Source organism: Petromyzon marinus, chromosome 59 (assembly GCF_048934315.1).
Source record: "Petromyzon marinus isolate PM22_M1 ecotype Great Lakes invasive population chromosome 59, UKy_Petmar_22M1.pri1.0, whole genome shotgun sequence".
In the NCBI taxonomy this organism is placed as follows: domain Eukaryota; kingdom Metazoa; phylum Chordata; class Hyperoartia; order Petromyzontiformes; family Petromyzontidae; genus Petromyzon; species Petromyzon marinus.
Window position 1 is genome coordinate 6,332,642 of NC_133725.1, and position 13,557 is coordinate 6,346,198.

Here is a 13,557-nt window from a genome sequence, read left to right on the forward strand (position 1 = left end):
GTGAGAAAAATATTAACTCCTTTGTACGTATGCAGAACTTCTTTTGTATCATACGGAGCCAACTGCGCTAATCAGAGGTGTGGGGGAAGGACACCAAACTAAACACAAAAAGCAGTTCTAAAGACATGTATTTTCAATCCATATGATTTAAAAGTGCATAGCCTCCTAGCGGCTTCCTAACGTCGTAAGGGAGAGCGTTCCAGATGGCCACAGAAGCACATCTGAAAGCGTGCGAGGCGGTGACCGTCTTTGTCCGATGGTTCGTCAAAAGCCACCGCGAGGATGATGAGCGGAGTGTCGCGTAACGATGGTTGACGCTCCTTGACGAGATGCGCGAGGTATCCGTGGTTCATTTGTGGCACAAGCGCTTTGGATGGGAGCCATATTATCTCCGCCCAGTTTCATATTCTTGGTTCTTACGGTAAAGTCACGTAGAAGGGAAATAATAAAGTAATAAAAATAATAAAGCAAGAAAATCTTCTTGTTGTGGTTTTCACACCTGACGATGATTGCTTGTGTTGCAATCTAAACGTCGTGAGAATTGAATTGGTTTATTTTTTATTATTTTATTATTTCCCTTCTACGTGGTGACTTTACCGAAAAAACCAAGAATGTGAGTCCCTGCAGTCATGAAAGCTTTAAATCAAAATAAAAAAAAATCCGTCCAGTTTGACGATATTAATGTGTAACCTGTTCATAGTCTTGCCTCTGGAAAGGAAACTAAATAACATCTTTCCAGTTTGACGAGATTCATGTCTAACCTGTTCACATTCTTGCCGCCTCTGGAAAGGCAACAAAATAACATCTTTCCAGTTTGACGAGAGTCATGTCTAACCTGTTCACATTGTTGTTGCCTCTGGAAAGGAAACTCTATAAACTCTTTCCAGTTTGACAAGGTCATCTTCTAGCCTGCACACACTATGTTCCTCGTCAAGGTGGCAGGCTTTATCCTTCACACCTGCTCTGGAGTTTGCAGTTTGAAGCATATGCACGTTTGTTACGGATTAAATTATATGACGCTAAGGATGTTAATAGGGTTTTGTTGAGAATTAAAAATCAACCGCCATCTCTGCCGGACTGCTGGGGGTCCCTCGTGAGTTTGCGTTGCTTCTCAGAGCGTCTGTGCGTGGACTACAAAGACATGGAATGATTTTAGCTCCATGATGGAACCCTCACAACAACCTCCATTCATAACCACCATCATCCATCAGCACCTCCTTCAAAATCAACAGGGGTCGGCAAACCAGCGGGTCCGGAGCTGCATGCGGTGGCTCTTCGGCTGCCCCCTTGCGGCTCTTTGGCTGCCCCCTTGCGGCTCTTTGGCTGCCCCCTTGCGGCTCTTTGGCTGCCCCCTTGCGGCTCTTTGGCTGCCCCCTTGCGACTCTTTGGCTGCCCCCTTGCGACTCTTTGGCTGCCCCCTTGTGGCTCTTTGGCTGCCCCCTTGCGACTCTTTGGCTGCCCCCTTGTGACTCTTTGGCTGCCCCCTTGTGACTCTTTGGCTGCCCCCTTGTGGCTCTTTGGCTGCCCCCTTGCGACTCTTTGGCTGCCCCCTTGCGGCTCTTTGGCTGCCCCCTTGCGACTCTTTGGCTGCCCCCTTGCGGCTCTTTGGCTGCCCCCTTGCGACTCTTTGGCTGCCCCCTTGCGGCTCTTTGGCTGCCCCCTTGCGGCTCTTTGGCTGCCCCCTTGCGGCTCTTTGGCTACCCCCTTGCGGCTCTTTGGCTGCCCCCTTGCGACTCTTTGGCTGCCCCCTTGTGACTCTTTGACTGCCCCCCCTTGGGGCTCTTTGGCTGCCCCCCCTTGTGACTCTTTGACTGCCCCCCTTGTGACTCTTTGGCTGCCCCCCCTTGTGACTCTTTGGCTGCCCCCTTGAGCCTCTTTGGCTGCCCCCTTGTGACTCTTTGGCTGCCCCCTTGTGACTCTTTGGCTGCCCCCACGTGACTCTTTGGCTGCCCCCTTGTGACTCTTTGGCTGCCCCCACGTGACTCTTTGGCTGCCCCCTTGCGGCTCTTCGGCTGCCCCCTTGTGATTCTTTGGCTGCCCCCTTGCGGCTCTTTGGCTGCCCCCTTGTGACTCTCTAAACGCAATTTAACATGAAGATAATTGATTAAATGTGGCAGGGAATGGCGTCACTGCGGAATGTCTTGGCGACACACAAAATGCACAACAGTCGAACTGTCTTGTTAAAGAGTGACTAAGGGAGGGGATAAACAGCTAAACATTCGCACTTTATTTCATCACCTACTTTGTTTATTTAAGTCAGAATGTGTTGTTGTTGTTGTTGTCGCCGCCGCCTGATACATACCCGCTGCCGTGCCTGTGTGTACAAGCAGCTGTGCGTGTGGCCCTGTTCTCTGTGTGCGAGGCTGCCTATCCCCTGGATGGTCACCGCCACCTCCGCGTGGGTGGGCGGGGCCCTCACCTCGGCCCCCATGGCCCACGCGGCCAGCACTCTGCGGCAGGCATCGAGGCCCGCGGGACGCCGTGGGTCATCGCAGGGGCCGCTGAAGGGCGTCACGGGGGCGGCCCCCGCGCCGGGACACTGGAACACCTCCATGTGATGCACCATGGCCTCGTGGCCCCGTGTCAGCAGAGGCTCGAACTGGACACGTGGGGGGGAGGGGGGGGGGGTGGAGGTTTTGCAGACAGACAGCGACGGAGAGTTACGAAGTTTCACTCGGTCTTTTATTTGTACCAGGTAAGTCACCACTGAGCCCTGTGTAGTTATTTTTCAAAAGCACCCTGACTATCGAAGAAATGGCTCGGCGTCATGTGGCAGTTCATAGCTGTCGCCAAATGTACTCTAAAACGCGTGACGTTCATTCCAAACGTGGAGAGGAAAAACCCGGAGGACTGGGAGAAAAATCCACAGAGGCACGCAGGCTCCAAATATACATCAGGCGTCAGGGTCGGGATTGAACCCATGAACCTCCTGTATACCGGGCGAGGGAGTTAACATCTCCTAGCCACCGTGATGATGATGATGATGAGAGAGAGACACACAAACTCCAAATATACAGCAGCAGGTGTCGGGGTCGGGATCAAACCCACGACTTCCTGTACACCAGGCGAGGTAGTTAACATCTCCTAGCCACCGTGATGATGATGAGAGAGAGACACGCAAACTCCAAATATACAGCAGCAGCAGGCGTCAGGGTCGGGATCAAACCCACGACCTCCTGTACACCAGGCGAGGTAGTTAACATCTCCTAGCCACCGTGATGATGATGAGAGAGAGACACGCAAACTCCAAATATACAGCAGCAGCAGGCGTCAGGGTCGGGATCAAACCCACGACCTCCTACTCGAGTGAGTGGGTGGGTGGGTCAAGTCAAGTTTATTTTTGTTTACGCAATGTGGTGTGGAGTCTTTCTGGCACGAGTCTGCCACTGAAAGCGCCGTCATCACATTCATACCGAATCCATACAGTTCTCTATACGACAGCGAGTGGGTGGGTGAGTGGGTGGATGGGTGAGTGAGTGAGTGTGTGAGTGTGTGAATGAGCAAGTGGGTGGATGGGTGAGTGAGCGAGTGAGTGAGTGAGTGGATAGATGAGTGGGTGGGTGAGTAAGTGGGTGGATGGGTGAGTGAGCTGGTGAGTGAGTGCACAGGTGAGTGAGTTGGTGGGTGAGCGAGTTGGTGAGTGAGTCGGTGAGTAAGTGGGTGGGTGAGTGCGTGGTTGGGTGAGTGGGTGAATGGCTGAATGAGCGAGTGGGTGAGTGCCTGGGTGAGTGAGCGAGTGAGTGAGCGGGTGGGTAGGTGGATGGGTGAGTGAGCGAGTAAGTGGCTAGGTGACTGAGTGGGTGAGTGAGTGGGTGGATGGGTGAGTGAGCATTACAGTTAGTGCATAGGTGAAGTGGGTGGGTGAGTGAGTGGTTGGGTGGGTAGGTGAGTACGTGGATGGGTGGTTGAGTGGGTGTTCCAAGTCAAGTTTATGTTTGTTCACGTAGCGTGGTGGCGTCTTTCTGCCACGAATCTGCCACTCAAAGCGCACTAATCACATTCATACTGCACAGTGCCGGATGAAGCTCGTGCGGGGCCTGTAGCATACGATATAAACGGGACCCTAAATAAACAAATAAAACACATACATATTTAAACACACATTCGTAACTTACACAGTAAAGTAATTGTATTATTTCATTTGCTATACAGCCAGATGATACGACAGATCGCTAACCTTAAACTACCAGTCGTTCGTAAAAGTTGAAAGCGGTATAGTACTATAGTAATAGAGCAAGTACAGAATCACTGAACCGGCATTGATAGCTTGAAAGTATTTAGCGCGGAGCCCTTGAAAGTGCGGGGCCCGTAGCTACTACTACACGTGTAGTGGCTACTACTACACGTGTAGTAGCTACTACACATGTAGTAGTAGCTACTACACGTGTAGTAGCTACTACTACACGTGTAGTAGTGGGTGGGTGAGTGGGTGGATGGGTGAGTGAGTGGGTGAGTGTGTGAATGAGCAAGTGGATGGATGGGTGAGTGAGCGAGTGAGTGAGTGAGTGGATAGATGAGTGGGTGGGTGAGTAAGTGGGTGGATGGGTGAGTGAGCTGGTGAGTGAGTGCACAGGTGAGTGAGTTGGTGGGTGAGCGAGTTGGTGAGTCAGTCGGTGAGTGAGTGGGTGGGTGAGTGCGTGGTTGGGTGAGTGGGTGAATGGCTGAATGAGCGAGTGGGTGAGTGCCTGGGTGAGTGAGCGAGTGAGTGAGCGGGTGGGTAGGTGGATGGGTGAGTGAGCGAGTAAGTGGCTAGGTGTAGTAGTAGCTACTACACATGTGTACACATGTGTAGTAGCTTCAAATCGCTGTAAACTATTGTCATTGTAGTGAGTATTTAATGTGGCGCTGCACTCTGATGTTGTAGGAGAAAACATGTATAAAAAAAGTCAATTTAATTAAGTAGAACGTGTTGTCTATATTTATTTAAAGTAGCGCATTTTGATGTGACGTCACATTTCTCAACCCCCCCCTCGTCACACATCGTCACAAATGTCTGACCCCCCCCTCCCTAGGTGCGTGACGTCATTTATGGACGGCCCCTTTGCACTCCTATCGCGTTTTTGTCTTTGTTGTTGTCACGTTCTGACCGCGCGCCCACTACTGGACATCTGTGAGAGGGGACAAAAAAAGAGCTTTATAGCTCATCGGATTTCTCCTGCAGTCATAAACATTCTGATTCTGCAGTGGGGAGTAGCGGGGGCGGGGGTGGTGACGTCACCTTCACGATGTGGTGCTTGGTGCCCGTGTGCGGGAACTCGGTCACGTGGCACCAGTAGGTGGTCTCGCGCGCGGGCACCGTCACGTTGGGCGCGCGCACGTCCAGCACCGCCGGCGGGCGCTGGGTCGGACCGCCCCCAGCCCCGCCCCCAGCCCCGCCCCCAGCCCCGCCCCCGTCCCGCAGGAGGCGCACGAGGCGGACCCCGCGCGCGCGCAGTGACGTCACGTTCAGCGACCCCCAGGGCTCGCGCGCGATTGGCTCATCGAGCAGCGCGTAGAGCACGTGCACCGTGCCCTCCTGCCACGTGCGGAGGAGACGTCGACATCGTCGTCATCAGCAGCAGCATCATCATCATCATCAGCATCGACAACAGCAGCAGCATCATCATCATCAGCAGCAGCATCGACAACAGCAGCAGCAGCATCGACATCAGCAGTATCATCATCAGCTGCATTGGCATTAGCAGCATCACCATCATCAGCAGTATCGACATCAGCAGTATCATCAGCAGCAGCATCGACATTAGCAGTATCATCATCAGCAGTATCGACATTAGCAGTATAATCATCAGCAGTATCGACATCAGCAGTATCATCATCAGCAGTATCGACATTAGCAGCATCACCATCATCAGCAGTATCGACATCAGCAGTATCATCATCAGCAGTATCGACATCAGCAGTATAATCATCAGCAGTATCGCCATGAGCAGTATCATCATCAGCAGCATCGCCATCCGCAGTATCATCATCAGCAGTATCTACATCAGCAGCATCATCAGCAGCTGCATCGGCATTAGCAGCATCACCATCATCAGCAGTATCGCCATGAGCAGTATCATCATCAGCAGTATCGCCATGAGCAGTATCATCATCAGCAGTATCATCATCAGCAGCATCGCCATGAGCTGTATCATCATCAGCAGTATCTACATCAGCAGTATCATCATCAGCAGCGTCGACATCAGCAGTATCATCAGCAGTATCATCATCAGTATCATCATCAGCAGTATCTACATCAGCAGTATCATCATCAGCAGTATCTACATCAGCAGTATCATCATCAGCAGTATCTACATCAGCAGTATCATCAGCAGTATCGACATCAGCAATATCATCATCAGCAGTATCGCCATTAGCAGTATCATCAGCAGTATCTACATCAGCAGTATCTACATCAGCAGTATCATCAGCAGTATCATCAGCAGTATCATCATCAGCAGTATCGACATCAGCAGCATCATCAGCAGTATCATCATCAGCAGCATCGCCATCAGCAGTAGCGACATCAGCAGTATCATCAGCAGCAGTATCGCCATGAGCAGTATCATCATCAGCTGCATCGACATCAGCAGTATAATCATCAGCGGCATCGCCGTAATCAGCGGCATCACCGACATCAGCAGCATCATCAGCAGCAGTATCGACATCAGCAGTATAATAATCATCAGCAGCATCGACATCGTCAGCAGCATCAGCGGCAACATCATCTGCAGCAGCTGGGTGGAGGTGGCTACGATGCTGCTGCACGTGGCGTGGTTGCCTGCGACTGTGGAGGGAGCAGCAATGGCAGCGAGGATTCGTGGATCACCGCACACACACACACACTTGTTGTTGTTGTCGTCGTCAAACTCCCTTCTAGCCGTGGGTGGGCGTCGAGGTGGAAACGCACCCCTGGCTCCCCAGTTGGAAATCGGTGCGGCAAAGTGTGGACTTCAACTGCTCCGTCTGGTCGGGATGGAGTGTTGCCCGCTGCTCAGCGAGCTCCGGATTTCATGAAGTGGCCGATAAACACCTTAATATATGGAGGACCGCAGAGCTTAGGGGGGATTTGGCTCCGGCTTCTCACCGCGTGGCTGCTGCTGCTGCTGCCGCTGCTGTTTCCCTGATCGTCTGTGGGCTACGTCGACGGCGAGCCATACACTGTCTCTGCCAGGAGAAAGCGGTACAGCCAACGTCTACGGGCGCCACTTGGCCCGGCTCACCTGGACGCGGCAGTGTTGGATATATAAGCCTTTTTTTTCTTCCAAAATTGATGTTGACAATACTATCTGCCGATATATATAAAAAATGTTTTTTTTTTTAACAATAAAGAGAAATAATGCATAAAACACACAAACCCAAAAACACGCAAACACAGATGGAGATCATAAACAGGCCATGAATAAATAAAGAAATAATAAAACTCTCAAGGCGAGGAGCTATCTGCGAAGATCTCCAGATGAACAAGTGTTTGATGAGCCCTAGGGGAGGTCACGCAGAGGGAAGCCCTCCGCAAGCCAGACACGAGGACGCCCACGGGTTAAACTATATATTTTTTTTACTTTGTCATTTAAACAACGGTTAAAATTTAAAATCCAATAACAAGAATAAGCTAAAGTTAGCGGTCCTCGCGCTCACTCCAATTAAGACCAGGCCACCAGATACATCAGTGAATTATTATCCAATAATTAATTCGCTATCAAATGATTTTCACCTTTAATACTTTTTACTGTTAAAAAACAAAGCTTGGAGACAGAAATACCGAGTCACATCAAAGGTTATCGAGAAGGAATGAGGCGAACGGGCAAACTTACGAAAGAGTTTAAACAATATCCCAAGCAAACCCCGACCACCTTTGTCTCTCTCGCAGCGCGGAGAAGCAGGAACCACACCTTATCACAAGGGGCCATCTGGAGCGAGCCAGACGGATTAATGAGAAAACACACCCCACCCACACACAACAGCCAGCGAACAAGTTTTAAGTTAAAGGAATTGCAATACAAATCACACGTAACATTAATAACAACGTGTTAACCTTAAAATATATTCCATTATAGAACCTTACAGAACCAAGGGATATGGATTCCAACAATCAAGAAACGGACCTCTTGAACTCAGGATAAACATCTTTATTATAAAATAAATAATAATTCCATCGTAACAACGCAAACCTCGGAATAACCCGAAAGGTGCGTCGGAAGGACATAGTTACAAAACACGAGCCTTGGTAAACATAAGACCAAATGGTATTTGAGAAACATTAAACCGAAAGCAGCCAAAGAGAGAGAGGTACTCCCGCCCGCCTTTGTATCTCCCGCAGAGCGCGAGAAAGGAATTTCACACCCTATTGAGTAAAGCTTGATGTTACGAAGAGTGTCGCCCCCTCCCCCCCCAGGGGTGTGGCAGATGGCACACAAACACAAAAAGACAAAGATCCCCCATATAGCCTTAACAGACTGTAGGGGCAAGTGCTGCTAGCGAGCACCTATGAAGGCCGGAACGGTACACGAGGAGGTGGGTGGCTGGCACCACGCCCAACCGCCTTTGTCTCCCTAGAGGCGATGTCTACACACCGCACCAGGTACTCATTTGAGGCTGAGTCGACCTAGGGGAGGCCCGGGACCGGTTCAGATAATCGTCACTGGTGTTGGCCGTGAGCGGGAATCGAACCCGGGTCGCCAGGTTCATAGCGCAGCGCGCTAACCGCTACACTATCGCTCCCCACAAACACACACACGAACGCACACACACAGATCGGCGATTCAAGACGTCGGCAAGACACGAGCAGTCGCAGCGAGCGACTGGCTCCAAGGAGCGATCCTCGCCGAGTAGCGAGGATCGCTGAGTCACGATGTATCAACGAGCGTAGTTCAGAGCGAAAGGCAAAGTATCGAATCAAAACGTTTACTCCTACATCAAGTGCCAGCCATCCAGCAGCGGCAGAGCGGAACGTCCGGCGCCAACCAACAAAAGAGTCAACCAACCATCGGCCAAGCGTTGTGCCGACTCAGCCATCCAGCAGCGGAAAAAGACCGCCAGGCTCGCCAAGCAAGCACGTGCAGCAGCCATCCAGCGGTGGAAAAGAGCCTGCATCTGCCAGCACGAGCGGCCGCCAACAACCTCAACAGAGAGAGCGCGTGCGACTCGGCTCACTCAGCAGAAGAAAAACTTGACCTGTCGCCCGCGAGCGCAGCGTCAGATACTACGGCAGCGGAAAGAGCGCGCGCCGGCGCAGCTCATCCAGCAGTGGAGAGAAACTGCTGTCAGCGAACCAGCACGGGCGCGTTCGCGCATCTTCAAGGAGAGGGAGCGCACGCGCCACCAGCGTGCCATCAGCGCCAGCATCAGCACCAGCGCGCGCCAACAGCGCGCCAACAGCGTGCCACCAGCACCAGCACCAGCGCGTGCCAACAGCGTGCCATCAGCGCCAGCATCAGCACCAGCGCGCGCCAACAGCGTGCCACCAGCGTGCTACAGCGCGCAACTTCGCGTCACCAGGGCTGAGAGGGCAGCGGCCCCGCACTCAACACCCATCATCGGTGCGACGACGGCGAGCGTCGTGCTGACTCATCCAGCCAGCGGTGGACAGAAACTGGCAGCCGTTCGTATGCCCTCCCCCCACACTCTCCCCCCCTCCTCACTTCCCCACCGCTACACAACGAACCAACGTTTTTTTTTTTGACAAGGAAATCAACCTAGGCGTTTGCTCAACGCAAGAAATCAACAACGCTCCCATTAAACATACAAGACTCATGATAAATGCGTCAACTATTAGCTGATAACAAAAAAAGATCGCCACCCATTGAGTTACGTTGATAAGGCAATCAGAAGTATTTCAGTCGAACGCTTTATTTGCATAATCGTTTATGAATCAATGAACGAACATCGCCCTGGTACTGTGCTGACGATTTCAAGCATAATAATTTCGCATATCAGAATGTGTTAAGGATTGGATACGAATCAAAGACCGAGTGCCGTGTTGTGTAACGAATTTGCATATTATAAGGTTAAGGTTTTGATAGAATAGTTTGCATGTTTTTAATTTCTCTCTCAACAACCGATCAATTGCGTTACGCGTCGGGAATTAACCACAGGTGCCGTTATCAAAGTGAAACAACGCAATCGTGATGGTATCATGTTAACGCTGTGTTGAAATTCCAAGATCGAGAGTTTTCATATTATCCAAAAAAATTAAGTTTAGCTAGAAAATAAAATTGATTAAAGCAGAAGGTTTGTTTGTGATTCTTCCTGAAATTCTGCATAAAATTGTTCTGCGAATGAAATTATGAACCTTGAGGGGACCTATCATAAGCACACTAATCCATAATCCATCACATAATCAATACACGTTAAATCGAAGATAATCGTATCCTTATTGATAATACGGAATTAAATAGCAGAGTCGAATCGACTCTCTCTCTCATTCATGCTCACAACACCTACAGAACTGCATACGATCAATTGCGTTATTCCAATTCTTAACACAATCCTCGTCACCGAGGCTCGACCTGCATTATCATAACCGCGCCCACTCGCATAAATCAATTCGATTAATCTCTCGAATCAGCATAAAGTATGCGCATAATTACCCCAATTAACATAATTTCGGATAAATTATGCAAATTTAAAATTACATTCAACTTTCATTATTTTCATCAATTTTTTTTTTTATAACACCCACATATGCAACAGCAGTCAACGCGGCCCCCCCGCTCACCTGGATGCGGTAGTCGCGCGGCTCGCACGTGTCGAGGACGCGCGTGACGGTGAGCACGCGCCCTGCACGCGCCTTGCGTTGCCGCGACGCGAGGCGAAATCCACAGGGGAGCGCGCTCCGACGCGGCACGAGGAGGCCGCGCGCGTCCGTCCACGCGCACTGAACAACAACAACAACAGCAAACACCGTCATCACTATATCATCAACACCATTTACTCTGCAGCACAAGGAAGAGCGGTTCCAGACGACCGCAGAAGTGCATCTGAAAGCGGTGACCACCGACTTTGTTCGCATGTTTGAACCTCTTTTCGCACGGCACGTAGCCAACCGCGCCAATGGCTACGTGCGGGGGGAAGGACAACAAACTGAACACAGAAAGGCAGTTGTAAAGAAATTAGTTTGTCAATCTGACGAGATGAGCAGCGAGGCGATGGCGCGGTTAATTCGTGGCACGCGCACTTTGTGGGTGTAGAGAGCGCGACCTTATGTGTGGTGATGACGATGGTGGTGGTGGTGGCGGTGGCGGTAGCGAGCGGACGTCTCGAGGTGGTTCGCTACCTCGCAGGGTCGTGGGAGGTGGCGAAGGTTTTTTAAGGACGCACATCACCAACCCCTCATCAATGCCTCTACCTGTTCACAGACCAACTCAGACCGTATTGGTCACCCCGTGCCCCTTATACATCTCAACGTTCACCCTACAAAGTCCCATCGCAAGGGAGAGAAACACACTGATCTTTGGGTGCCCCTAACACGATTATGAGAGGCTATCGTCGGCTCGAGGAGAGACAGCGAGTGAGTGACGTGGTGAGCGGTGAGGAAGGGGGGTGGGTAGGTGAGGTGAGGAGTCACGTGGTCTGGCGTCGAGGTGAGTCACGAGGTGAGCGGTGAGGAAGGGGGGTGGGTAGGTGAGGTGAGGAGTCACGTGGTCTGGCGTCGAGGTGAGTCACGAGGTGAGCGGTGAGGAAGGGGGGTGGGTAGGTGAGGTGAGGAGTCACGTGGTCTGGCGTCGAGGTGAGTCACGTGGTGAGCGGTGAGGAAGGGGGGGGTGGGTAGGTGAGGAGTCACGTGGTCTAGCGTCGAGGTGAGTGACGAGGTGAGCGATGAGGAAGGGGGGTGGTGAGGTGAGGAGTCACGTGGTCTGGCGTCGAGGTGAGTGACGAGGTGAGCGGTGAGGAAGGGAGGTGGTGAGGTGAGGAGTCGCGTGGTCTGGCGTCCAGGTGAGTGACGAGGTGGGTGAGGTGAGTGACGAGGTGAGGAGTCGCGTGGCCTGGCGTCCAGGTGATTGACGAGGTGGGTGAGGTGAGTGACGAGGTGAGGAGTCACGTGGACTGGCGTCCAGGTGAGTGACGAGGTGGGTGAGGTGAGTGACGAGGTGAGGCGTCAGGTGGCCTGGCGTCCAGGTGAGTGACGAGGTGGGTGAGGTGAGTGACGAGGTGAGGAGTCACGTGGTCTGGCGTCCAGGTGAGTGACGAGGTGAGGAGTCAGGTGGTCTGGCGTCCAGGTGAGTGACGAGGTGGGTGAGGTGGGTGACGAGGTGAGGAGGAGTCACGTGGCCTGGCGTCCAGGTGAGTGACGAGGTGAGTGACGAGGTGAGTGACGAGGTGGGTGAGGTGAGTGACGAGGTGAGTGACGAGGTGAGTGACGAGGTGGGTGAGGTGAGTGACGAGGTGAGTGACGAGGTGAGTGACGAGGTGGGTGAGGTGAGTGACGAGGTGAGTGACGAGGTGAGGAGGAGTCGTCACCGCGAAGTTGCCGCCGCCGCCGCCGTCCCACCAGACCGCGAACTCCGCGCCCTCGAAGCGGCCGCGCTCGGACAGCCCCAGCAGGAGTCCGTGACGCCACGGGCTCACGGTCACCCGCAGGGTCAGGCGACGGGGATCCCCGGGGTCCCCTCGATGGCCGGGCTCGGCGGGGTCCACGCTCCACTCCAGCCGGGCCCGGCCGCCGTAGTCGAGCGGCACGGAGTACGGCAGCGGGGGTAGGGACGCGGCGTCGCGGGGGTCGAGGGGGTCCAAGGAGTCGAGGGGGTCGGCGGGAGAATGTGGCTCGAGCAGGGAGAGGGAGTCGGGGAGGTGACGAGGGGGGTGAGAGAGAGCTGGGGACGGGTTGGAGGGGTCCTGAGCGAGGGGGTCGAAGAGGGTTCTGCGGCGAGCGTTTGGCGCCACGAGGGCGAGCAGCAGCAGCAGCAGCGCCAAGGCGTAGAGCGCCAGGCACGGGCACGCACGACGTGGGGGTGACATCACGGCGCTCACTGTCACTCTGTCACTCTGTCACTAACACTCACAAACACTATCACTCACTAGCAATCACTCTCACTCACGATCACTCTCTCACTATCACTCACTCACCCACTCACATACACTCACTATCACTCACGCTCATTCACTATCACTCACTATCAATCACTCTCACTCACTATCAATCACTCTCTCACTATCACCCACTCACACTCACTCACACTCACTACCACTCACTATCACTCACTCACTCTCACTCACTATCACTACCACTCACTATCACTCACACTCACTATCACTCACACTCACTATCACTCACACTCACTATCACTCACACTCACTGTCACCTCCCCTACCGCCTGGCTGCTGTCCGCGTGCTGCCACCGCCACTCACCGCGCCGCGCTCACTCGCGGCCAGCGAGCGCCTTTAACGCCGCCCGAGACGCGGCGATTAGTGGGGGGCGGGGGGGGGCACGCAGGGGGCGGGGCGGAACGCTAGTAGAGTGGGGGGGGGGGGGCTGGCCAGGCGTGCGCGTGCGTCTGAGCGCGCGCGCAACCATAACGCAATTAGCCCCCCACCCCACCCCCCCCCCCCCATGAGGCTGCTAACGAGGAGCGCGTGGC

General features: G+C 53.1%; 1 protein-coding gene across 1 annotated transcript in view; it reads right to left on the reverse strand.

Annotated features, from left to right (window-relative positions):
- DBH (dopamine beta-hydroxylase) overlaps window positions 1-13,338 on the reverse strand; it is a 38,321-nt gene extending 24,983 nt beyond the window's left edge. Inside the window, exons 1-4 of the mRNA XM_032976431.2 lie at window positions 12,439-13,338; window positions 10,697-10,855; window positions 5,219-5,515; window positions 2,420-2,599 (exon numbers count right to left, since the gene is read on the reverse strand). Coding sequence (XP_032832322.2) covers window positions 2,420-2,599; window positions 5,219-5,515; window positions 10,697-10,855; window positions 12,439-12,936 — 1,134 coding nt within the window. The 5' untranslated portion in view covers window positions 12,937-13,338. The remainder of the gene's footprint in view (window positions 1-2,419; window positions 2,600-5,218; window positions 5,516-10,696; window positions 10,856-12,438) is intronic.
- Window positions 13,339-13,557: the final 219 nt, after the last annotated feature.